General features: G+C 42.8%; 2 protein-coding genes across 3 annotated transcripts in view; one reads left to right on the top strand and one right to left on the bottom strand.

Annotated features, from left to right (window-relative positions):
- Positions 1 to 18853: 18853 nt before the first annotated feature.
- MED21 (mediator complex subunit 21) lies at positions 18854 to 25077 on the bottom strand. Of its 2 annotated transcripts, XM_062008635.1 has the most exons (5): positions 24954 to 25077; positions 24560 to 24674; positions 22663 to 22763; positions 21853 to 21965; positions 19547 to 19630 (listed from the first exon to the last, which is right to left on the bottom strand). In XM_062008635.1, exons 1-5 carry the CDS (start codon positions 24993 to 24995, stop codon positions 19609 to 19611), a joined length of 393 nt encoding a protein of 130 aa, XP_061864619.1. In that variant the 5' UTR covers positions 24996 to 25077; the 3' UTR covers positions 19547 to 19608. The 2 variants fall into 2 exon arrangements, with proteins under 2 accessions (XP_061864608.1, XP_061864619.1); XM_062008624.1 differs by lacking the exon at positions 21853 to 21965 and having other exon boundaries at positions 18854 to 19630; positions 24954 to 25071.
- A 153-nt stretch (positions 25078 to 25230) lies between these two features.
- The window catches only part of TM7SF3 (transmembrane 7 superfamily member 3), a 29538-nt gene continuing 28977 nt past the window's right edge, over positions 25231 to 25791 (top strand). Inside the window, exon 1 of the mRNA XM_062008667.1 lies at positions 25231 to 25465. Coding sequence (XP_061864651.1) covers positions 25385 to 25465 — 81 coding nt within the window. The 5' untranslated portion in view covers positions 25231 to 25384. The remainder of the gene's footprint in view (positions 25466 to 25791) is intronic.

The following is a 25791-nucleotide window of genomic DNA, read 5'->3' on the forward strand; positions in this document are numbered from 1 at the left end:
AGCTGTCCCCTCTAGCTGGGAAACAAAGCAGGACAGGGAATGCAATGATAAGTGCCCTTCATCTGCACACTGGGCTGAGATGTGGAAGGCTGACCACCCTGAGGAAGAGCCAAACCGGGGAGGAACCTCCTGCACCCATCCAGGGAAACCTGTGTGTTTGAGTAAGCCCCTGCGCTGCCTCTACACCAATGCACGCAGCCTGGGGAATAAGCAGGAGGAACTGGAGATGTGGGTGTGGATGTGGGGCTACAACCTCATTGCGGTCACAGAGACATGGTGGGACAGCTGCCATGAGTGGAGCACAGCCATGGAGGGTTATGGAAAGAGAGACTGACAAGGGGCGGAGGTAGAGTTGCACTCTATGTGAGGGAGCAATTAATGCGTACTGAACTGTGCCTGGGTGGGGATGAGGAGCAGGTTGAGTGCTTATGGGTAAAAATTAATGGGCAGGGCAAGGCAGGTGATATTGTTGTAGGAGTTTGCTACAGGCCACCTGATCAGGAGGAGGAAGTGGATGAGGCCTTCTACAAACAGCTGAGAGCTGCCTCACGATCACAATCCCTAGTCCTCATGGGGGACTTCACCCACCATGATATTGCTGGGATAGCCACACAGCCAAGCACACGCAGTCCAGGAGGTTCCTGCAGATTGTTGACGACAACTTCCTGTCACAGATGATTGAGGAACCAACAAGGAGGGGTGTGCTGCTGGACCTGGTACTGACAAATAAGGAGGGCCTGGTTGGGGATGTGAAGGCTGAAGGCAACCTTGGCTGCAGTGACCATGAGATGGTAGAGTTCAAGATCCTGTGTGGAAGGGGCAGAACACAAAGCAGGATCGTGACCCTGGATTTCAGGCAAGCCGACTTTGGCCTCTTCAAAGATCTACTTGGACAGATCTCATGGGATATGATTCTAGATGGTAGAAGTGCCAATGAGAGCTGGTCAATCTTCAAGCACCACTTCCTCCAAGAAGGTAGGAGGCCTCCATGGATGAGCAAGGATCTGCTGGAAAAACTCAGGTAGAAAGCAGCCATCTATGAGAGGTAGAAACAGGGGCTGGCTTCTTAGGAAGAGTATAGAAACATTGCCAGGGCATGCAGGGGTGCAACTAGGAAGGCTACAGCCCTTCCAGAATTAAATTTAGCCAGGGATGTTAACGACAGTAATAAGGCATTTTTCAAGTACATCAGCAGCAGAAGGATGGCGAGGGGGAATGTGGAATGTGCTAAATACTGAGGGTGCCCTGGTGTCTGAGGATGCAGAGAAGGCCGAAGTACTGAATGCCTTCTTTGCTTCAGTCTTTACAGCCAAGGCCGATGTCATCTACCTTGACTTCAAGGATTTTGACACACTGTCTCCCATAACATCCTCATCAGAAAGCTCAAGCAGTGTGGCTTGGATGAGTGGACAGTGAGGTGGATCAAGAGCTGTCTGAATGATAGAGCCCAGAGGGTGGTGATCAATGGCACAGAATCGAGTTGGAGGCCTGTGGCCAGTGGAGTTCCACAGGGATTGGTTCTGGGGCCAGTCTTGTTCAACATCTTTATCAACAACCTGGATGAGGGGACGGAGTATACCCTCAGCAAGTTCGCTGATGACACCAAACTGGGAGGACTGGCTGATTCCCCAGAAGGCTGTGCTGCCATTCAGCGGGATCTCAACCAGCTTGAGAGTTGGGCAGAGAGGAACCTCATGAGATTCAACAAGGGCAAGTGCAGAGTCCTGCATCTGGGAAGGAACAACCCCTTGCACCAGTACAGGCTGGGGGTTGAACTGCTGAAGAGCAGCTCTGCAGAGAGAGACCTGGGAATCCTGGTTGATAATAAGCTGACCGTGAGCCAGCAATGTTCCCTGGTGGCCAAGAAGGCCAATGGCAGCCTGGGATGCATCAAGAAGAGTATGGCCAGCAGGTCAAGGGAGGTTCTTCTCCCCCTCTATTCTGCCCTGGTGAAACCTCATCTGGAGTACTGTGTCCAGTTCTGGGCCCCCAGCTCAAGAAGGACATGGAACTGCTGGAGAGAGTTCAGCACAGGGCCACCAAGATGATCAGGGGACTGGAACATCTTTCATATGAGGAAAGGCTGTGGGAACTGGGGCTGTTTAGTCTAGAAAAGAGGAGACTGAGGGGATATCTATCTTATTAATATTTACAAATATCTAAAGGGTGGGTGTCAGGAGGCTGGGACATTTTTCTGTGGTGGCTAGCAACAGGATAAGAGGTAATGGGATGAAGCTGGAACACAAAAAGCTCCACTTAAACATAAGAAAAAACTATTTCACTGTGAGGATGATGGAGCAGTGGAACAGGCTACCCAGAGGGGTTGTGGAATCTCCTTCCTTGGAGGTCTTCAAGACCGACCTGGACATGTTCCTATGCGACATGATCTAGGTGGACCTGCTTCTGCAGGGGGGTTGGACTAGACGATCTCTAAAGGTCCCTTCCAACCCTACCAGTCTATGATTCTATGATTCTCATATTGTTAACTTGTGGCAGAGATGGAATTATTGGTATTTGGGAATTTTTGGATCCTCAGAGTGCCCCATCTATCTCCAGTCCTTTTAATTCTCTCTCCTACCTATTCCTTTGTCTGGCACAGCCTCTTTCTCTGGTATATTTAAAATAATTTCAAGATTTAAATCAGTGAAAAGTATTATGGAGAAAAAAAAAGTCTTTAGTGTTTTGACTACTAAGTTTAATGCTTTGTCACCAAGATGGTCAGGGGACTGTAACATCTTCCTTAGGAGGAAAAGGCTGCAGGACCTGGGACTGTTTAGTCTAGAGAAGAGGAGACTTGGGGGGGGATCTCATTAATATTTACAAGTATATAAATAGTGACTGTCAGGAGGTTGAGGCTTCCCTTTTTTCTACTGTATCTAGCAACAAGACAAGGGGTAATGGGATAAAGCTGGAACACAAAAAGTTCCATTTAAACATAAGGGAAAATTCTACTGTTCAGTAGAAGCTCTACTTCCTCCTATAGGAAAAAAAAAACCACGAAGCCTGCAATGACTTTTCCAAGATTTGTTTTAAATGTGATTTTGTACTGCCACAATTCATTACTACAAAGGGGAAAACAAAAAAGGATTTGTTCAGGAGGTAAACAGCAAACATCAGTATAAGTCCATTATAAAAGGTCCTGGGAAGAAATGTTTGGGGAGGGCTGATGGTACTTTTGCCTTTGACTTCCTCGAGGCTGGGATTTGACCCTGAAGGAAAGGGGAGAGATGTGAAAACCAACTTCTGTGTTGTGCTGCAACTGCTTCTCAGCCCTGATCTGGTAGTTCTTCCTTTAGGCAGGATGAGGCAAAGGTTAAAGCCAGTTTTGGCAGTACTTATGGCAGAGATTTTGGGACCCTGACAGCATTCCATAACAGTGGGTGCTATTTCAAAGAGTGAAGAGCTGCACAAATGAGCAAATAGATAGAAAAAGGAGACTCTGTTTAGGACACTTTATAAAGAGACTTTCCTCCTTTGGCAGAAATCAAGCCTGATCATAGCAGCATTTTCAGATATTGCTCAGAGATGTCACTGAAATCCCCCAGACAACTTGTTGGCATCTCTGCTCGAACCTGGAGTTGAATGGCAGGCACAGCCATTCTATACTTTCTTTAAAGAAGGCTTAATTAACTCCAGCTGGATTTGCAGGAGTCCTGAGGATTTTCTCCAGGGGAGCAACCTCTTGGAGCAGAGAAATTCTTACAAACACCTGCAGTTTCTGACAGCTGTATCATTATCTCACCTTTGTGAAGGCAGAAATAAAACAGAAATCTTTTGTGTTGTATATGATTCTTCCATACACTGCACTTTTAAGTAACTCTTGTACTGAAAACTTCTATTTCCTTTATGTCCTGCATATTGCAGTTGCTAGGGTTTACCTCTGGCTTCAGCAAGTGCAGATACAGGTCTTACTTTAATGTACAGACACATTATTTCTATGAAATAACTTTTATACTGCTGCTTGTTCCCCCTGAGCCCACAAATGATTGCATTAGCTTTCTTATGGCCTTGTGGGTGGGTAGAGGCAGCATCCTTCTTTGAGTCTGAGCCTTCATACTCAGTCATCATGTGCTTTGACCCTTCTCACCTTTGACCCTTGACACAGTTCAGTTTTTTTTGTCCAGAAGTCCCTCAATAACCACTCACAATCAGAAACTTAAAATATTCTGAACAGCAAGTGCTGCAGAATCAAGGAAAGAAAAGGAAATCTTTAAAAGATGGACAGAGAGAAAAGTATCTTGAAGTAAAACTTCCTAGGCTGACTAGCTAGCTTAGATTCAGGAGTGAAAATTGTATCCTGCAGCTCAGCAGAAAATCCCCTTTTTCTGTAGAAAAGCATCTATTTCATCCTTGCAGTTCAGCATATGATCCAGTGATACTAAGAGTGGATGTTTTCTGTAATTGCTGTACCTGCATTTTTTCACAGTACCTGGTTTACCTTTGAGAACATACTCACAAGTGTTACTGCAGGCTTAAGAGTTCTAGAGCCTGCAAGGTCAGCCAAATGGGAGTTTTCTGTGTAAGGAAACCATCTAGGAAGGTTGTATTTCCCAGCTCTAGTCTTCAACAAAGGCCTAGAGTTAAAAGAGTTATTTGAAGTCCTACCACAAGCACATGTAAGTATGAGGCAGTATTACCTCCAAACAGCTTTTATCTTGATCATCAGCCAGATTTCCAGACTGCTCCCTGGAGACACAGCAGGACTAACAGTAAGCACTAGCTTCATATCAGCTCTACAGCATATTCCAGAAGGGGTTGTAAGGTTCCTAAATCAAGAGGAAGTTGTGAGTAAACATATAAAGATGCAGTCAGTCTGTCTTGAAGGGCAAAGTTCACTCTAGCTGGGCTTAAGGGTCTTCTCTGTATAACAGAGATATGTTCAGATAAGTACTTGGAGAGGTTCCTAGCCCTATCTGATTTTGTTTCTAAGTCTGATAATACATTTTTTGTAAATACTAATCTTTGTGCCCATTGAGCTCCAGAGTAATTCTTTATTTTAGAAAGAAGCTGAACAATTTCCCAGACAAAGCAATATGGTATAACACGATCTGATAAGAAGCCTCAAAGTAAATAGAAGTTTATGGTCCTTCTTTCATGAAACCATATAATTTATATAGTAACATCAGTTTTTAAAGGCATGACTGCTCATTCTGTCTGACTGTTCATTCTCCAGACACAAAAATACTTCATGAAACAGGATTTCAGTGTTTTTTCCCCACCCAATTCAAGGCATGAAGTGCCAGAAGCCTTACAATGCTGTTCTCCCAGAGCCCATTCTCCCTCCAGAGCAAGCATACAAATGTTTACGCCATTCTGCAGAATGTATACTTTAAGGATCTGAGTTCCCTGACAGAGGAAGTGAGTAACTTGGTTTGACTTCAGTAGCAGTTACTCATATCCTGTGAGGAGACATGTGGGAAGGAGGGAAAAAAACACAAGAGGAGGATCCAAGAAAAGATACAGAGGAGGGATAGGAGGGAGATGAAATGACAATCAGTGAAGCCTCAGTGATAAGTGGTCTCCCCTTAGTCTGTCCTTTGCTGGCATAACCTAGAGAAATCTGTCATAATTGTGAGAACACAATGACTGGGTTCAGTCAATGCTGAGGGAAAGCTGAGTGCATTAAAGACAGGCTTACATCGAGTTTTCCCTGCTGTTTGGGGGTGCCAGGGCCTGGCATTTTGGTTCAAGCTTGTGTCACTGCTAAGTGTATGCAAGGGCCAATACACAGAGATGGCTACAGCAGTGCCAGCTGACACTAGCATTCTCTGAAGAAGCCTACAGCTTAGATTCAATTGATTTGGCCCCTTGCTTGGATCATTAATTTCTCCAGTAAGACCGAGACCAGACAAGGATCATGACAAGAAGGCTGATCCATTGCTTCCCAGAAGAGGCAGTTCAGAACATGCATAACATGGAGCAAATGATATTGCACTAACACATCAGGTTGTGCCCATACATAAATGCTGAATCAAGGCAATAAAGAAGGTTACATCTAATGCACTATACTTAAAATGCTTCCTGAAAGGTTTTGGAAACCTCTAACATCAATTGAGTTTGCATTCCTAAGTAATGAGTTCAAAATAGGTCGAGACAGGCTTATTTTTAAATCATGAAAAAACAAAGGTATTTTTAAAAGTTCAGCAAACTGCTTGCCTGCCATTTAAGGAGACCAGCAATGACACCTGGAAAAACACTATGCCTAAAATCAGAGGTGGAAGAGTGTATTTTAGAGCACTTTTAAATCACTGTCATCTCATAATCCACTGTGTATACAGCATCTTATCCTGGCTGAGAGTGAACTGTAAATTCACAGAAACTGGGATCTTCAGAAGCACAAATAAGCATGTTTAAGAGAGGCAAAAAAATGAGGAAGGGTATGGGGAAAGGGATGCAGATGAAAATTATTTTCTTACTCTCTTCTTTGTCCAAACCCCTCTGGCAAAGAGCCCCTTTCCCCAAACCTTGACAACAGACATAATAAAGCCTATGGCTAATATTTTTCTGATCTCCTCTGTAAGCTCTTGATTACAGCTTGTCCCTCTTCAGACATGAAGGGGTTTTGAGCAGCAGTCAGCTGTGGGGCCGATGGGTTTTGTAAGGACAGCTGTGGCAAGTCCTTGAGGCCAGAGAGCCTTTGAGGGAGTACAGGATGATAACCAGAGTGAGGCTGCCACTGGAGATTGGGAGACACAGACAGCACCTGGCAGATATCCACAGTCTTGTAGAAACATATTGAAGCCAAGTAAAAATGGGATGCAAAGAAAAGCTTTGTAGAGTGGATGTAGGAAAGGCCAGGTTGAAGCGGGGCATTCATGGGTCTCTACTGAGAGATGAAGCTAGTGAATCCAGCTGCCCTAGCTTAAACTCAGTTTAAAAGTAGAAGGGATGATGGGTCAAGGAGACAAGATGCGGAAAGAGTATATTAACAAGCAGTTGTGTGATATCTGCAGTATTTTATTATATTTGTCATCTGTCACCGACTTCCTCTTCTCTCTTTTTCTCTCTTTAGTCTTCTGACACTCAGAATAATTCTGGTCTCGTTACATACCACAGTTTAGAATAATAATTTTCTTTTTCAAAGTGCTTGGAGATTGTTAAGAAATATTAAAGTGTTTATTATATTAAAGGGTTAATACTTTTAATGAGTCTGTAAATACCCTTAACTCATCAAGGTAAGGCCCCAGGGAGTGTGGAATGAGCACATAAATCACTGACGAGAAGCAGAGGGTACCAGATTGTCCTCCATATAGACACCCTAGTTCTTAGGTGGCATATGATCAGCCTTAGATGAGAGAAGTTTCTAAAGGATTATATGGTGACCACAGTACTCAGTAACAAAACACTGCACACAATGTTCACCTTTTGTTTTCTATTAACTGTCATTTGTTTGTTTATTTTAATTAGCTGCCAAATCTATCTAGCTGTCTCTAGTTGCTTCCTGATTAAACTCTGTTACATGAGTATTTAGGTCAAGCCAATTTACCATTAAGAGAGACAAGAAGAATTGTATCTATCTGAATGTCTGTGCCTGTGGAGGGAAACTGAGAACTCCCTGAAGTCTTTTAAATGTGATTATTCATCTCCCTGCTCAGCACCTGAAGCTATTTTTAACATTGATATGCTAAAGGAGATATCTACAAGCCTATGTGATACATAAACATAGCAGACTTTGGGAATTACATCAGTCCACAAAACCCCTCTCCCACTGCCTCTCCAAAAAGACATTAATGAAAATGTTGTGATTAGTGAGAAACGTCTGGTCAGCTTAACCATTAACACAGACTGAACTATTAAACCTTCATAATCAAGGCAAACTTGTGAGCAGTTCTTGTGGGATGACATTTTCCTTGGGTGACATAATTCTACAGTAATTTCTGGAAAATACTATGATGAAACATGCAACAAGACAAGTATTCTGGCCTTTCCAAACACCGTGAGTCAGCCTAGACTGCTTTATCTTCCTCCAAATAGAGACAGTTACAGAGTTAGCTTTCTGAAAGCTGTAGCAATTACAGGGGCACTAATTCAAAGAGTAATTAAAGCATGTTGTTGACATGTTCTGATTCTCTCAAGCTTTCAATCACCCAGGTTTTCCCCACCCCGCCTCCTTCCCCAACTCTCCTTTCATAAGGTTGATTTATTGGATCTCTCAATCACCTCACTGACTGGGTAAGGAGCAGGGAGGAATTCAGTTTAAGACAAGAAACTCTTTAAATATGCAGGTTTCATACTTCAGTCTAACATCCAAAGCACAGTGGAGCTTTGGCCATCCTTGTGCATCTTTCCCCTGGGGCAAAGGGACACACCTGCCCCATCCAACTCCCACTTCACTATGGTAGGCCCTAGTCCTTCCCTGCTTCTTTCATCCTGTTGCACTGCACATACAGCTGGTGCCTGGTAGAGACTCAGGCTCTGTCTGCATTGAGGAACTCGACTGATTTGTCACTTGACTGACTTGTGCCACCCTTCACCATGGAGTGTGCATTTGAAATGAAGTGGTAACATGGTTCATTGGGCAGATCTACTTAAAGCCACTGTAACAAAGGACATGAGGGAAATTCCTTCCTGTGCTCTAAGGCACAATGATGGGTTTGAATGGACAAAGAGTAATACCTATTCCTCCAGATGGGGTATTGGTGCCAGAAGAATGCTTGCACTCTTCCTTCTTTGGGGATAATGACAGTAGTTGGGTTTGAGGTCTGTCTTTCTAGCAGTTACTTCAAAAACTAAATCGATTTACAAGTTACCAAAAGAAGATAATATCAAAGCATACATTTTTCATCAGGTAAACAGTATACATCTGTTAAATACAGTCAAATTAATCTAACCTCAAGTTCTGTATGGGAACTGTAGTATTTATTTCACCATTGCCTGCCCAGTCCTTAATATTTGATTATATTTCTTTTAACTTGCCAGAGAAACAAGAGATTGAGTTGACAGGAGAGTCTCTTGTATGAAAAACTCATTTTCAGGAAAAAAAAAAAAAGCATGTGCAAGTACAACAAAGCAAATAGCAGAGGTAGTCACAGCCATACCTGGCTGCTTTATCTGAGCAACAACAAATAATTCTCTGTCCCTTTATTCCCATTCAGAATGAATATGTCTCCTGTTGTAAGATGCTGTGCACATATTTCACTTGTCAGGATACACAATTCGACTAAAAGGGTTATTCAAGAGTTTGACTACCAACACAGGACCACTACATCCACATTTTCTTGCTGCAATACTCTTTTGCTGTCCTTTCCAACCCATACAGCAGACTTTCTTGTACATCCTAAGTGCCTGTCTAGCCCTGAAGTTTACTATATGTTATATTCAATCCATCTGGACTGAGAGGATTTGAGATTGTAACTTAGGGTACTTACCTTCTAGTAGAGAGCCCTAAATTTAGGGTTAGGAGTCATTCTCTGGAGTGGTGAATCTTTGCATACCTTTTCTTGGTAGAGCACTTTTACTCTGTATATTCATTTGTGCAAAGGCTGAAGGTTATATCTTTCCTCCTCCCCTTGGATGTGTCGACTCATACTAGAGCATGAACCACATCAACATGTTCTTGATCTGCCCTTTGGCATTAACGCCAATTTGAGTGATTCCAGGTGAGGTGGAACGTCTCTGAGAGAAAAGCTTGGCAGAGCACCTCTAGCTTGTTTTAGAGAGTAGTGTGTAGGGTATTCCCTGAAAACTGTAAGCAAAAGTGACCAAAACCAGTTTAAACACAGTTTCCACTCTGTAGTAGAATAGAATAATAGAATTTGTAGTAGCTTCAAAATGCTGTTCTTTGAGATTGAAAGACTGACCTGAAGATGTGCTCTCAAAGGATGGACCTGAAGATTTTAAAAGAACGGAATCCAGTTCCCAGAGACAGCTTGGGGAGCAGTCACAACAAGGAAGGGTGCCCTTACAACCAGTTTTTACATGCTTCTCTCCTCAGTATAGGTTTACAGAGGGTTAAAACACCAGAACAATGCATTTCTGGCAAGCGCAAGAGCTGGCTCTATTGTGTCTGTTATGGGAGTTCCTGAGTACATCAGGATTATGAATCATAAGTAAAAGAGAGAATTAAATGTTCTTCAATGCAGTGTCTCCTTGCAAGCACCACAGTGCAGTCCTGCACTCCCATTTCTGGGAAAGGACATTCCCTTGACCTCAGTGAGGTATTGTAATAAATCTCTGTGACAGACTGTTAACACCAAAGAGGTTAGGTTTTGTGCATAGGTTAGATCAGAAGTACTATAAAAGGGAGTAAATACAGGATGAAAACAAAAGGGGCTGCCAGAGTGAGCAAGACCAATTGCACACCACCACACAATGTTCAGTTCAGAAGCATCTAGTCACATAACTCTAGACACCAAAACCACCAAACAACATTTCACACCAGAAACCTATAGCAGCAAAGATAAAGAGACACAAATTAGTACTAGAGTACCACAGGAAGCAAGCAAAGGTCATCAAGGGCACTATCAAGGTACCCAATTCCCTGCAGTAGTAAGAAACTTCCAGATTAAGTGCCTGGATAATCTTAAAAAAAAATAATCCAGTTCCATGCTGTAAAGAGGTAACACTTTTAACAATCTCTGTCACTAACAGTATCACAGAATGATAAGGGTTAGAACGGACCTCTAAAGGTCATCTAGTCCCAACTCTGCTAAAGCAGGTTCACCTAGATCAGGTCACACAGGAACATGTCCAGATGGGCTTTGAAAACCTTCAGAGAACGAGATTCCACACCCTCCCTGGGCAGCCTGTGCCAGGGCTCCCTCACCCTCACAGGAAAGAAGTTTTTCCTTATGTATAAGTGGAACTTCTTGTGTTCCAGCTTCTGTCCATTACCCCTCGCCCTGTCACTGGACACTACAGAAAAAAAAGTGTTGCCCCATCCCCTTGACATACACCTTTCAAATACTTGTAAGTATTAATGAGATCCCTCTGCAGTCTCCTCTTTTAAAGACTAAACAGCCCCAGATCCTGCAGCCTTTCCTCATATGAAAGATGCTCCAGTCCCCTGATCATCTTGGTGACCCTGTGCTGAACTCTCTCCAAAAATTCCCTGTCACTCTTGAGCTGGGGAGCTCAGAGCTGGACATAGGACTCCAGATGAGGCTTCACCAGAGCAGAGTAAGAGGGGGAGAAGAACCTCCCTTGACCTGCTGGCTACACTCTTCTTGATGCATCCCAGGATGCCATTGGCCGCCTTGGCCACGAGGGCACATTGCTGGCTCATGGTTTGTTATCAACCAGAACTCCCAGGTCTCTCTCTGCAGAGCTGCTCTCCAGCAGTAAGTCCCCAGTCTATACTGGTGCATGGGGTTGTTCCTCCTCAGATGAAGGACTCTGCACTTGTCCTTGTTGAACCTCATGAGGTTCCTCTCTGCCCAGCAGGGATGATGTCTGCCCACACTTAAGCTTCGGGATCAGTATAAACTTGAAGCTGTGGTTCAGACATACAAGTGCAGCACCAGCAAGCCGCAGCATTCATGTACCACACCCAGCCCTAGCTGTACTTGGGTTGAGAAAAACATTGCTCTTTGAAAAGCCATAAATCATAACATGACTTGCTCTGAAGACAGATAAGTCTGGAAAACATACAGTTAACGGCTAAAGTTCAGTTGTCACACCTTGGTGTCAGTTGTTATCCACAGAAACAAACCACAAGTTCCCTTTACAAGACAGACTACAACCTGTTTACACTGTCACTTGAAAAGTTATGTTATTGTAGCTTTGTTCTGGCAGCAATCAAGCATAAAAAGCTGTGCAGAGTATAAACATAATCCTTCTTACCATGCCAAATATTATCACTTGATCTCCCTCAGTGATCAGATTCATTTCTGATGCTGCTCCATAGGATTCTTTTATTATGTGGTTTCCCTGGAATAAAGTGTTTTTCTGACATTTTAGCCATCGCAGTTTACGGTCTATGACAAAGCCCATCAGAGTCAGTACTGCAGGGGAGGTAAATTTCCACCATTACATAATAGACAATTAAATATGACCTAGTTTTAAGTAACACAGCTAAGGAACACTGGCATCTACAGATGTGCTAGCCCATTTATTCAATCATAAATAAAAGCTCACTATATAACTTTTGTGAAAAGAAAATTGATCCCTTACTTCCCCCACTACATCTAAGGTTAGAACCCTGCCTCCTATCACCCCTCACCACCTGCATTCCTTCTCCTATTAGAGAGGCTGTAAGGGATTAATTACTTTTAATTGGTCAATTAAAGATGAGGTGGAAGGAACCACACAGGTGAATGTGGCTGTATACTCATTCACCTGCAGCTGCTGCAAAATAGCTACAGAGGAAGCAAGACAGAGAAGTTGTCAAACTGAGTTCTCAGCTGAGAAATACTAATGCAATGAGTAGAATTACACTTTGCTGCTTGAACACACTAAAACAAGTCAGATGTGCTCATTATGCCTCATTAGAGAACCTCACTCCCTCTAAAGCACTCCAAGGCACCCCTCCACAGCTTGGTGAAGTCACAGGAAAGATTCCCCTTGTCCTTGGTCAGTGTAAGCAAGGGCAGGCCCCACTCTTCACTCCTGGTATGTGTCTAACACACTGAAAGTCTCAAGACTTCTGTAGCACTTAGGAAATTCATCTCTCCTTTGACAGCAGTGACTGCTAAAGGAGAGAGCACAGTTTGGGCTCTGCTGGAACATGTCACCAGATCAACTGCAGACACCTTTTCACAGCTGGCTCACATGGTACAGATTAAAACTGTAAATTTTAACCCATTGCATAATTTTACATTCAAACTCACTGACTTTTGGGGAAGGAGGACGATCCTTTAGGAGATTCCTTGAAGAATGCAATTTAGGCACAACTCAGCTTCTACATTCATGAGGCTAAAGATATGGTCATGCCCCAGCCTCAACCCCATGATGCTGTAGGGAGAGCCATGTAGTGGGAGCCCCATGAGAGAGAGGAGGAGGTGCCTCACCATGACATCCAGTGCCAGGTGGACACTATATTCTCATTGAAGTTGTTTGAAATGTTTTTCTCTTCTTCACTACCATGTTCCCCTTGCAACATTTTACACTGTGTCTTTCTTCATAAATGACACAGTAGATACACAGAGAAGTACACGCCTCACTCTACCAGTGCCTTGGATGGTTGGGATGCTTCCTTGATTTCACACATATGTGCCTAGTCCCACTGAAATAAAGGGTCTGCTTCCCCCTGTAAAATGCCATTTGACAACAGCTGGGTGGTTCTGCTGGCTTTCCTACCATCAAAGTTGGACAAATTATTGCACCCTCATTGCATGGGTGCACAAGAGAAAACTTTGTTAATGGAACCCATCCTTTTTCTGATATCTCTGGAAAGGAAGCAGAGAGCAGGAATTGTTTGTTCGTTCATTCGTTTTTTTCTTTCAGAAGGGTGCACTTTGTTATGTTTTATGCAATTGTATCCTGAGATTTTTCCAGCTTAACATCCAGTTTCTTCTACACTGAAACAAAATTTAGCTTCCCCTGTTTTTCCCAACTGAAGGCAGCGAACAAGCAGATTGTTACTTCTTCCTATTCATCATTCTGACAACACCTCCAGAAGCCCCACTTCCATAATCTTAGTAGGGTCTCGCTGAAAGAGATGCCTTCTTTTGAGCTCTTAGATTCAATGGTGTTGTTCTCATGAATAGGGTTTCTCTCCATCTCCCTCAGATCATGACTTGGAAAAACAATAATGATTTTTCAATAGCAGTTATGGAAAGATGTGTCAACTGCTTTTCCACACAGCTATAGAATGAAGTACTTTGCCTCCTGAAAGAGGGCTTCTATTTCAACCTTCTGTTTTTTAGTGGGCAGGGTGGAGAAAGGATGTTTTGCAGTCAAATTGCACAGTTCCTACTCATCTACACATTTCTGCTTCACAAAATTAATTCATTTAGGTCTTCAGTGAAGCACATAAGGCTAGAGAGGCTAAATCTAGAAGCCCAGTAACCATTAGAGTAAGTAAATATTGTTAAAATAGTCAGGGGAAGATCTGTTTGTACTGCTGTGCTACGCTACCCGAGTGTTAGCTATAAACAGAAATTCAGAAGAAATATGGTGATGGTCTCAACAGTTATAAAATAGCCCTTTTGTGCTCAGAGCAGGAGTGTGCTTGACTATTTGGCTATGCTGCTTCAGTACATCAAGAACATAAAATTCCTAAGCTGCTTGTTTAGCTACCATGAACAAGCAAAGTTTCCTACAAAGCTTTCCAAGCAACAAAAATAAACATAAAACCTGCATTAAAGTGTACACAAACAACCTGTAATAATTGTGAAGCTACACTCCAACAAATCATGTTAGACCAACTATATTAAAACAGAAAAAAAAGATAAAACACCTAATTTACAAAACATTGTTTTCACTGCCATTTGTTGCCAGAACATAGTCCTGTGTGTTTAAGGTAAACAGGCCCTTTCAGTCAATTCTCAAATTTGTTCTTAAGTTAGTAAAAGTCATCCAAACTTTCTTCTATAGATCTGAAAGAAAAAACTAGAATAAAACTTTTGGTCTAGTCTTGGGTTTGGTGCCTGAAAACAGGGCTTCATTATTTCTTATGTAAGATTATGTAACAAGCTATATAAATCACAAATACAATTTCTTTCTTTAGAGGAGTCTGCCTTTGTCTAAGAGTGAGTCAGCATCACCTGACAGATCAATTTTCTGTAAGTGTAGGATGTGGATTTTGCATATCACGCTTTTCAAGGGCACCTGTTGGAAACTTGGGTCACTGCAGCATGGAATTTCACACCGTGCTTAAGGTCAATGCAATGGCCTCCCAGTACAGAGACCTACATCACAACGTCGCATCAGTAAGAATGAGGTTGATACCAGACACCTCAAGTTTTCTGTTCTCCACATCTGCCTTGCTAGAAAGGGGAAAACAGCATTCCTTGGTACTCTCTTGGTTCTTTTTGAAACACTTAATGTGTCTTGCATTCACAGGATCACTCAGGTTGGAAGGGACTTAGGGAGCTGTCTGGTTCAACCGCCTGCTCACAGATGAGTCATCTGTGAGGTGAGATGAGGTTGCTCAGAGCTTTATTCAGCCAAGTTTTAAAACCTCCCAGGATTTCCAGCTTCTCTAGGGACCACGTTCCAAAACTTACTTGTCCTGATGTTGCAAAAGCTTTTCCTTGTGACCAATCTGAGTCTCTGTTTATGTCCACCATCTATTAATTTTCTGTCATGCTGCACTGTAAAGAGCCTGGCCCTCTCTTCTCCATAACCACTAACAGGTAGGGGCAGGCTGCTGTTAGTTGCCCCCAAAGCCATCTCATCTCCCAGCCTAGCTCCTTCTCCTCATGGGGGAGGTGCTCCAGCCATGCTTGTTGTGGCCTTTGGTTGAACTTGTAGTTTATCAACATCTTTCTGATGTTGGGGGCCCAAAACTGTACAAAGTGTTCCAGATGCAGTTAAACACATGCTGAGTAATTACTTTCCTCGGTCTATTGGCAGTACTCCCTCCAATACAGTCCAGGATGCTTTTGGCCTTTTTTATTGCCAGGTGAGCTGCTGGCTCATGTTCAGCTTGCTATCTGCCAAGACCCCTAGGTCCATTTGAGCCTGGCCATGTCTGGCCTGTATTGACGCAAACCCCCCGAATCTTTTTATATTGACACTGCAGAGATGGCCAGTACGCTCTTCCTGTGCCACACCAAGCAGAAGCTCACAGATTTCCAAAGATCATCTGCCCTACTAAAATAGGATTAACTTCATAAAGATACCAAGATAAAATATTGTTAAAAACAAGTTTAGGAATTCCTCCATCCTCTTGTATCTGAAAAGAACAGCTGCTGTGAGGTGTTTCTTTCCTCCAAGCATGGTTGTTTATAGTAAAGAACACTAGGCTTTGATCAGCTGCTTATATTTACTAAATTGATTCCAACATCTTTGACAGTGGGCTATATGGATTCCCAGCATGAGATGCTCTTGCTCATTTGAAGTGACTGAGATTGTTTTTCAATGAAATATTCCATTATGCTCTGTGCTATCTTTCTTCAAAGCACAATTTGTTCACTGAGAAGAACTCCTTGTCCAGTATAATATGCAGAACCATTTTATGTCTTGCACAATACTCTTTGTTTTCTTCCCATGATGCTTTACCTCCATTTATCCTCTTGTCTCAACCAAAGTTTCCTTTTACAGCTCTCACGTAACTCAATATGTTTGTTAGCAGCTGTCATGTAGGGTTTTCTCCCCCAGTCTCCCTCTCTTCAGTATTAAAGGTTTGGAGGCAGTCAGGACTTCCTAGGGAATCTACAATGCCTATTGCCAAAGGCATTTGCCCCTCCTTAGGTTGTGTGGGGTTTTTTGGTACCAAAAGTTAGGGTGCTAAATGGTACAGACATGGTGATCTTGCATTCTTTCCAATTCTTGCATGAGTACCCCCGGTAAGAGAGCACAACCATTACATGCTTTGTTTTTAAAACAGGGGCTGGAAAAATCAGCACATCTAGGATAGAGGGGAAAAGAATCCACATCTCCAAGCCTGAATCTAATGGTGTGTCTGTTAGACAGCTGTAGCAAATGAGTTTTTTTCCCCCCTTCTTTGTGTCAGAGCCCAAGAAAATATGACAACCTCACTGACTGAGCTGCAGCCTGTAAAGAGCAGGTAAAGATTTACAACGGCTAGTCCTGCAACATGACATAAAAGAACTAGTGGGGTTGTACAATGCTACTCACTCACTGAAATATTACATTATTTCTCAAGGGAAAAAGAGCAACTTTGGTGCTCTTGCTTTATTACTTGTTTTTAATTATATCACAAACTGCATCTCTATGAAACTGGCAGCATTCACTAAACTAGACACAGGTAAAGTACTGAAAAACAAAACATACTTACTAGGTAACTTATACTTCTGGTTAAGGTTTACTTCTAACTGATTAACTGTTTGATATCTATATGCACTTTAACATAAAGTGGGCTACCATATTCAAATAAACAGTAACTACAAAAAAAAAGCTCCTACAGTCAGGCAGTATTGGGCTGCAGACATACAGCAGTTTTCAAGCACAAAAAAATAGAAAGATACTAAATTTAAGTAATTGGTTTGTAACTGAAGATGTACATCATCTCCCACAGCAAAAACTTCCACGTTAACAAGTTCGAGGTGATGTACATGTTCATCCATACAAAATCTACTACGAAGACCCAGCTCCTTTTCCGCAATGTACACATTTCAAATTAAGACATCTCAGTTAAAGAAAAAAATCCATAAGCAAAGCCCAAACATTTCACTCCGTGTTTTCTAAGTCCACTAGTTTAAAAGCAAACAAACAACAAAATCCACTCTGCTCCTCTATCACTTTGAGATACATTGGATGGAATTTTTCTAGGAAGAAACACAAAACCAGGCCCCATGACTGACTTCAAACAAATATCTACTCCCCCAGGCCTCCCAAGGACATGGGCATAATTACAGGGCTTAGTATACCACCACAGCCCAGTTACTCTTCATAAAGATCCCATTACAGAACTGGGGCTGTACTGTAACTTGTTCACCTTGCCAGCTGTTTTTCCCTCTGTAGATCTGGGTAGTACAAAAGCTCCATAATAGCAGGCTACATTTATGACTACAGAGACCCAAACTTGACAAAATAAGTATATAATAATATTAAGCATCTTCTTTATGAGGAAAGGCTGCAGGAACTGGGCCTGTTTAGTCTAGAGAAGAGGAGACTGAGGGTACATCTCATTACTATTTACAATTATCTAAATGGTGGCTCTCAGGAGGTTGGGGCATCCCTTTTTTCTATTGTATCAAGTCACAGGACAAGGGGTAATGGAAAGAAGCTGGAACACAAAAAGTTCCACTTAAACATAAGGAAAAACTATTTCACTGTGAGAGTGAGGGAGCCCTGGCACAGGCTGCCCAAGGTGGGTGTGGAGTCTCCTCTGGAGGTTTTAAAAACTCACCTGGACATGTTCCTCTGAGACCTGATCTAGGTGGACCTGCTTGAGCAGGGGTGTTGCACTACATGATCTTTAGAGGTCCCTTCTAACCCTACTATTCTGTGTGATTCTGTGTGAAGTATTTCATTAAACAGCAGTCTGATTAAACTCTTCAGGTTAGTATTTGACACAGACAGGAACACCTTTTTAATCCTCAAAACAGGCTGTATCCAAGATGCATCCTGCACCACGATACACTCTTCCTTTCACTGGTGCAGTCTAGGAGCAGCTGCATCTAATTCCTTATGAATCAGTGTGCTAAAGATATACTTGAATCACTCTTATCTGTCTATAGGCAATAGTAATATGTGCAACTTCCAAGTTAATGACAGAATATCTGATATATAGAACTAGGTGGTTTTGATAAAGAAATGAGCAGATATTGGAGCAATGATAGCATTCCACTAATGCATGGCTCCTGCCTAACTCAAAATTACAGAAAGTGACTAACAGTTCAAGTCCATGCTCATGTATTGAACCCCACACTAGCTGGTGGTTAGGGGTTGGGTATTTTTCAAATGTAAAAAGAGATGCTGGTATTTCTATGGTCCTAAGATAAGAAAGAAAAATCTATTCAGTGATTCAGTGTGTGAAGATTAAAGCACTCTCTAGAGCACACTGAGGGTTATAGGCCTCTTGCTGCTTACTATCACAGCACTAATGAGGCAGCCATTGCTTACATTGAAAACCAACATAAAAGAAGTTATTTTCAGTTTCCTCTTTGCTAATTTCTTCCCAGTCATGCAATGCTTCCTCATTACTATCTGCTTTAGGGGTGTTCACCGGTTGCCACGAGAATGCAGAATATCAGCAGAAGCAGAGAAATGGCATGAGTAAGTCAGCAGCAATAATGGTGTCAAAGACCCATTTGAGAATTGCAAACAATAATAGATGCTAATATAGGATACCTGCAGATGGTTTTATTTAAGTGAGCTATCAATGGCAAGAACAGTTACTCTGCAAATACTAGAGTTTACTTACCCCTTGACTTGCACCGTAAAGGGTGGTAAACCAGCCAAGTGGTAATACAAATACTTAATTACTATTTCTCTTAATTAAAACATATGGTCACCACTGTATACACATGATTGTCTAGCACTGTCCCTGTGGAATTAAAGTGTGGCAAATTAAAGCGTGTCTCTGTTTCAGCCTTAGAAAAATACATAAAAGTTTGAAATTAGGAGTGAGCAAACTACACAAACAATATATTTTCCTTCTTCTGAATTCCCCTTAGGGACTAAGGCTTGTGAAACAAAGATAACAAAACAGGATGAAGTCAGACATATTTATGAAGAGAAAGGTCTGAAATGAATAGTTTAAGTCAAGGAAGCATAAATTAAGACAGGTCTATCAGAACCACTGATTCTGCAGCAGTTTCTCATCCGAAACCTACAGCCTGCGCTTTGCCAAGAGCCGCTGCTACCGCCGCGCAGTGCACCCCGAGAGCCGGGCTACTCCTGCCAGCTCCGCCTTCTCCCCGCCAGCGGCTGCGGCCGGGTGCTACGCCTCCGGCAGGGGCTGGCTGTGTGCGCCTCTCCGCGTCTTCAGCTGCGACTGCGCGATATCTGCCAGCGCACTCTGGATCTTCTCCAGCAGCATATCCCCGCGGAAAACCACCTCTTCCAGGCGGGCAGCTGCTTCGTGATTTTCTTCTTCTAATCGATACAGACTAGCAGCCTTTAAAAGAAAGGGGAGTAAAATAAGGATCTTCGAATGGAACACAAAATTGTTGCAACTAAAGGATGGCAATGGAACAGTTAGCGCTCCCGAGAAAAAGAGAAACACTCTCTCTTCAGCCCCTGAATTGCACAGTAGCAACTTCAAAGCAATTCGTGACAGGTTGCAGCCTAATTCCGTGCCTATTGACATGGAATAAACACAGTACCCTTCCCAAAGAAGGTTAGCTTCGTTCATATTACAATTACAATGAACTAGCTAATGACAGGACAAGGGGCAACAGACATAAGCTGCAACACAAAAAGTTCCACTTAAAGAAAAACTATTTTACTGTGAGGGTGAGGGAGCCCTGGCACAGGCTGCCCTGGGAGGGTGTGGAGTCTCCTTCTCTGGAGATTTTCAAAACCCACCTGGACGTGTTCCTGTGTGACCTGATCTAGGTGGACCTGCTTTAGCAGGTGGGTTGAACTGGATGATATCTAAAGGTCCCTTCTAACTCCTACCATTCTAAGATTCTATAAGATCTTAGCTCAAAATCATTTCTCTTGATGAGACATATTTATCTCCCTCCCTCCCTACTCCCTACTAAAATGTGCTCAGCAAAATGTAAGCATAACTTATTTAAACCTTTCCATTAAATAGTGTATTTCAGATGAAACTGTATTAATTAACCTTTTTTTCTTCAGTATTTTATTTCAGAGCCAAACTGCTTTTCAGTTAGATAAAATGTAGTGAAATAAAACATTTTCATTTTAAAATATTTTAATATTTTATAATATTTAACAAATTTAAACCTCATTCTAACTGGATAACAGAAAAGACAAAAAAATTAGTTTCACAAAATCACAGAATCTTAAAGGTTGGAAGGGACCTTGAAATATCCTCCAGTCCAACCCCCCTGCCAGAGCAGGACCACCTATAGTAGGTCACACAAAAATTCATCCAGATGGGTTTTGAATGTCTCCAGAGAAGGAGATTCCACAACCTCCCTGGGCATCCCGTTCCAGTTGCAAATTGTTATTTTTTTAAACCAGTTATACAAGCTCTTTAGAAGTGATGCTTAAACTAACTACCAAATTCTATCCACATCATCATCTTCTGTTTTGCACCAGTGATGTCTTTAGGGAAGGTTAACATATACATGAAGGACCTGATATCCTTAGAGGAAACATCAGAGAAGGACGATGGCAAAAGTTAAAAGTTTGAAATTTAGAATCCAGACCAATTACTTCTGTCTCAGTTGTTAAGTAGTTGACAGCAGGTAAGCCGAGATTTGAGCAGAATACATATTGCCAGCTTCACCACAAGGGAATTCAAATGGGAGAGGTAAATTGCCATGGGCATTAGAGTAGCAGCCCCTTTTATCATTTAAGACAAGCTTCACATTTGAAATATGCCAAGACAACCTTAGTATATTTAAAAAAACAAACCAGATCAGCTTCAGTACGTGTCTATTAGCCAGGTATCTATCACTTCTCAGCAAAACCTGTACTGTGTATTTTAGAATGTTTCAAGTATCTTCAAAACAGTTTTTGGAAAGAATGTCAGAATATTTGTCTTTAATATTGCACCAAATAAAACAATAGAAAAGAAAAATCAAAACTAGGATCAGTAAGTGATAGAATCCAAGCAAACTTGTCTCAAAACCACACCAAAGATCAGAAATTCTTGCAAAATGAGATTCTTTATCGACTGTGCAAAATGTAGAAACTGTTTTGCTCCCTTCCTGGAGCACCCTGCTCTCCCTGCATTGGCTGTCACTATAATCAGGTCCTGCTTGACCATGGAAGAAGCCTGTAATTTGTCTGCAGATTAAAAGCTCTCTTCAGCTGTCAAATATGCAGTTACATGTTAGCCGCCCCAATTAGTATTTTTAGCAATTATTGTGACTAGCAGCAGCTCTAAAATTAACCTCTCTCTAAAACCAAGTGTGATGGCACAGTCAAGTCATTTGTATTTGGCCCAGCAGGCACTTCTAGCATTAGTCTTTTGTAAAATGCCTTAGAATAGTTTCGGATTATAAACCCAGATGTAAAACCTTCAGGCGGTCTTAAAGCAGTTCCAGCTCTCTTTGCAACCTTGTTGCATCCTAAAAGAAAATACTTGATGTAAATTCAGTACTAAGAGTCAAAAAGGGAAAAAAAAACCCCACCAGGTGTTAACAAGCAAGATCTGTAGCCACAATAGCAAAAAAAAAAAAAAAAAAACCACCTCAAACCCACCAAATCCCAATAAAGCAGCAATCTTTGAATTGAGGATCCAAGCCATCTTTTGGAAGTGAGAAACAGCTGAGTATTGTGAAAGGATTCCCGAGCTGCATGCAGCAGTTCAGCTCCTGTGAAGCAAGGAACGGAGGTGGTGATACTGGCTGCACACACTAATAGCTGCCTGGCCAGTAGCTTCTTTCTGTTCCCAAGCTCCTCCCACAGTATCCCTACTCTAAAGAGAGAAAGGGCAAGAAACAAAATCACCAAGTGTGGCTCCTCCAAGGGAGGATACTCTACTAACAACAAGAGAAATAACTGTTTTGTGACAGAGGTGGAGAACTTAGAGGAAGCCCTGTGAACCTTTAACAACCAGAAACACCGTGGAATAGCAAAAGGCTTCGGGAAAGCATTGGCTTTGCAGCTACAAAATGAAACATGCTCCTAATGAGTGAGAGAATGTGAAAGACTATCCAAGGGGGAAAGAAAATCCAAGACAATAAAAAAACCCCAAGACTCATCAGTAGTGTTGCATCTGCTGTGTCAATTTGGACAGCTGCTGAAAGAAAAGGGGTAGCAGTTTCTAGTATTGTAGTGTTATGATAAATAAAACTTTTTTTTTACCCATTCCAACAGAAAACTAAGTTTAAAATATTCTCACTGTGTATAATCTTATTCAGAACTAGATGCAAGTACTCACAGCCTACCCTCATGAAAAATTCAGGCTTATATTAAAATCATTTCTCCACATGACATGGCTGAGAAGAGTAAAAAATGTGTTCTAAAGAAAGAAAGAAGTTTGCCTTCAGTTAGGTTTCAATATCTTACCTGTAAAGCTGCTGTTGATTCTTCACTAGGCAGGGAATCTATTAGAACATCAATATCTTTTGCAGTTCGTGCAATCAATGCTGCAAACAGCTGGGCGTACTCTTTACAAAAGGAAAAACAGCCTACTCAGTACATTGTTACAAAAAAACCCACAATTCTTCATACACAGCAGAGTCAAGTCTAAAACTAGAAGTATGTGAGTGTTAAAAGTTTTCCTACATGAAACCATATCACAACTGATGAGAACTCAACTGAGTTAGAAGATGAAGGTAGTTTGACTGCAATCCTAAACGAGGTGGCTGGGCTTTGTACAAGTGAGAAAATAGCCCACCACGGTTAGACAGCTAATAAATCACTAATACCACTACTAAGTGTCCTAGCCACTACATCAAGTATTGAGAAGTAGCTAGAAACTCATTTAACTTTTCAATCCTTGTCTTGAAAAGTACCGCTAGACAAAAAAAATCAATAACACTAGAAATGATGTGAAAATACTGATTCAAATGGATGGGTTATTGAAATCACATTGAGCAACAGATCATTAGTGAAACAATTTGAGGGGTTTTTAAAATTTATTTTTAAACACAAATAATTTCTATTCATCCCTGGAAGAAGTTGAATTGCTCCTGAGAAACTGAAAAGGATTGGAATTTTATAACAGACCTTAATTTAATTGCTGTATCATTGAAAGAACTGCATGGACTTCTAGTAAGAAGCATGATTGGCCAAAACCAAAACTTTTACACATGGAATTGCAACCATTCAATTTGAATTAAGTTGATTCCTAACCCCTCACATATTGAAACAGCCCCTTTCAATTTCCAATTTAAGATCTTATGTGTTTATCATAGAATTATTTTGGTTGGAAAAGGCCTTTAAGATCATTGAATCCAATGACTAACCCAACACTGTCAAGCTCATCACTAACCCATGTCCCTCAGCATCTCACCTACAGGGCTTTTTAATATCACCGGGGATGCTGACTCCACCACCTCCCTGGGCAGCCTGAGCCAGTGTTTAACAACCCTCTCAATTACAGAGTTCTTCCAACAAAGAGTCAGCCTATCCAAGCCATGGGCAGCTTGCTTGATGCTTGACTGCTTCACAAATGATTTGTGGCAGTAAGAGAGAAAAATCTTTCTAATGGCAAAAATCTATAAAAAAGGCTGACACTCTCAAATGTAGACTTGACTTTAAAAACCAAAACACCAATGTATCAATTTCAAGCTTACTTGGGGTTACACCAGTGTTTACTTTTGAAGAGTTTTAAGGCTTTCTTTTTAAGACTTTAAATATATAAAGGCACATAACTGGTGGTTTTGTTTTTACCTCATCAGGATCTCTAACATGGCTGTATAATTTTACTGAAGTCACTATATTCAGAACTTTGGGAAAAGATAAATCCAAAGAGAAGCCTACCATTTTAAGACCTTAACAAAACCTCCAACTCCTGGCACTGCACTGATGGCGGCACCTGGGACAGCAGCAGGTAAGCAAGGAAGTAAATGAGCCTTTCAACTGGCTCTTCCAACTAATTCCAGTATCAGAGAGTATACTACCATAGACCAATTAAAAGCTAGTATTCATCTGTCCTAAAATGTGCATCACTACACTCTAAACAGTCTTCCCTGATATCCTAGTAGACAAACCTCACCTGATACAATATACATGTAAAATTTTCTCACAAAAAAGGGCAAAAAACCCATCCAAATAAACAAGAGGAAAATAAATCCTATGTATAAAGTGTAGCTGACAACAATTTATGACTTTAATAACTCGGCCAGTTACTGGTAGAATTGCTTGTTGAGCATAAGTCGAGTAAAGACTTTGTAAAATGCAATATAGCATATCAGAACACGTTCACATTTTGTCAGGCGAGGCAGAAAGGAGGACTTGCCTTCCGTGGGATTAGCAGGTTGATCTTTGTTTATTGCAGTCTGAATGTTGCTGAAAGAGGCCGGGGGGCCACACTGCTGCAGCACTCCGATGGCGTTACAGAACTGGTCTGCGAGCTGCAAGCAGTAAAGAGATCCTTAGTTTACTTCACTGCAACCTAGTGGCCCACCCCGTAGGGAGCACACCCCCGCAACCCATGGGGGCTGCCAGCGCTCGGCGCCGCGGGCAGAGGGATCGCATCCCCTCACACACGCAGCGGCCGAACGGGCGGGCCCGGCCACTGCGGCAGATACCGCGAGGGCAGGAGGAGTCGCAGCCCTGCGCCAGCCTTCCCTCTCTGCTGGTAAGAACAACGCCAGGCATTGCGGAAGGGAAAAGGACAGTGCCCGCCTCACCGAGTTCACGGCGTCCTGCAACTGCGTTAACCGGTCCGCCATGACACCGCCGCCCACACCACCACCCTGACCGAGCGCGCGGCCACTGCGCAGCCAACCGCGCTCCTGGGAGGGGCGGCAGGCGGGGCCTCCTTCCGCCGGGTCAGGACGGGCTTAGCGCGCCCTCTGCAGGCCGGAAGGAGGCGCGACCCCGCCTCGGTTCCGGCAGGGGCAGAGACAGGGGCGGGGCCGGTAGCTGCGTGGGCAGTACCGGGGGCAGCTCCGCACCGTTTCTGAGCCACAGGAAACCATTTTCTGACACTTTTTGCTTCTTCGCCTTCGTGTAGCAGCCGCCGAGCCCCTCCGCTGGGGCCAGGCGGGCCCGGGCCCCGGCTCCGAATATCACGCGCCGCGGCGGAAAGGCAGCCGTGGCCCAGGCGGTGCTGTGGGCAATGCCGGAGGGGAGCACAGGCGTGGGGGAGCGTCGGACGCTGCCACGGCTGCCGTTCTTCTGCAGAAACTGGCACTCTCAGGTCCTGTCTTTATCCATGTTTCTCTTGTAGCAGGCTAACAAGTGAAACAGCCCGGTTTCTGTGCTATCGTCCCTAGAAGGCCGGTGTGCTCTGGGGCGCACAGCTTTTGCTGCACCAGAGCCGCTCCGAGTCCAGCTGAAGGCAGCGTCACCGTGCCTGTGCTCCTTACCAGCCCCGAGCTCAGCTGGCACCGAGCCTGCGGGATTGGGAGCCGCAAAAAGCCAGGAGTGTAGTGCCCTCAGCCATCTGTCTTACGGCCAGCAAGAGCCTTCTGTGCCCATAAATTGGAGAGTAAACACTGATTTGTGCTAGTCAGTCCATGTCCA

Source organism: Colius striatus, chromosome 1, assembly GCF_028858725.1.
Source record: "Colius striatus isolate bColStr4 chromosome 1, bColStr4.1.hap1, whole genome shotgun sequence".
Classification (NCBI taxonomy): domain Eukaryota; kingdom Metazoa; phylum Chordata; class Aves; order Coliiformes; family Coliidae; genus Colius; species Colius striatus.

Excerpts from the sequence above, each read along its gene's own strand:
- MED21 (XM_062008624.1), bottom strand. The coding sequence starts at position 24,995 with ATGGCGGACCGGTTAACGCAGTTGCAGGACGCCGTGAACTCG. Across the intron at positions 24,675-24,953 it reads TGCAGGACGCCGTGAACTCG|CTCGCAGACCAGTTCTGTAA; the intron begins GTGAGGCGGGCA and ends TACTGCTTGCAG. Across the intron at positions 22,764-24,559 it reads ACCTGCTAATCCCACGGAAG|AGTACGCCCAGCTGTTTGCA; the intron begins GCAAGTCCTCCT and ends CCTTTTGTAAAG.